General features: G+C 41.4%; 1 protein-coding gene across 1 annotated transcript; it reads left to right on the forward strand.

Annotated features, from left to right (window-relative positions):
• Positions 1-5: 5 nt before the first annotated feature.
• On the forward strand, positions 6-849 carry LOC109954213 (proteasome subunit beta type-7-like; the record flags this gene model as incomplete). The annotated part of the gene is made up of 3 exons (XM_020589609.1): positions 6-163; positions 322-437; positions 645-849. Coding segments are annotated over 3 exons (339 nt in total), but the record flags the coding sequence as incomplete, so codon positions are not given.
• Positions 850-875: the final 26 nt, after the last annotated feature.

Consider the following 875-nt stretch of genomic DNA (forward strand, 5'->3'; position numbering starts at 1 on the left):
CCCCCCCTCTGTGTCTCTCTAGTTGTTGTGGAGCAGGAACAGCAGCAGACACAGAGAAGACCACAGAGCTTTTGTCCTCCAACCTCACCATCTTCTCTCTGAACAGCGGCAGGAACCCTCGTGTCGTCATGGCCATCAACATACTACAGGATATGCTGTACAGGTCTGTGCTGCACACACACAAATACATTTATCTAAAGGTGAGGAACGAGTTAAACATTAGTTAAGATTAAATATTTTAAAGATGCAGTTATAGGCTCACGATTTATTAAAGACTGTGATGTTAGTCTGGCTTGCCATGTTTTGATCTGTGCCTCTCAGGTATCACGGCCAAATCGGTGCCAATCTTATACTGGGAGGAGTAGACTGCACTGGGAACCACCTGTACACGGTGGGGCCATATGGGAGTGTAAATAAGGTGCCTTACCTTGCCATGGGTATGTGACACAACACTATTTGATCAGCATTAATACTGTTAGTGTTACTGTTGATGCCAGATCATATGTAAATGTGCTTTATTTTATATGAAAGAGATGCAATTTAACATACACATTCTATTATTCATTTTATTTTGCTGCATGTCTTCATTTATTCAGTCTCAGACTACATGCACTCTGTTTCATCTGCACTTTGTGCTCATGCAGGATCTGGTGATCTGGCTGCTCTTGGGATCCTAGAGGATGGGTTCAAACCCGACCTGGAGGTATAATGTCACTTATTATTGGCCATTCTAAATGAAATTATGTCAGTGTAGTGATGCTGTGGGCAAAATAAACCAAGAGAAGATGTTAAAACCATTCTTCCTCATCATTACTGAGTTGTGTCTAATACCTGATAGAGAAAACTGAATATGTGAGTATTTGAGAATTTCTGCA

Source organism: Monopterus albus, unplaced genomic scaffold (assembly GCF_001952655.1).
Source record: "Monopterus albus unplaced genomic scaffold, M_albus_1.0 scaffold4542.1, whole genome shotgun sequence".
Lineage (NCBI taxonomy): Eukaryota > Metazoa > Chordata > Actinopteri > Synbranchiformes > Synbranchidae > Monopterus > Monopterus albus.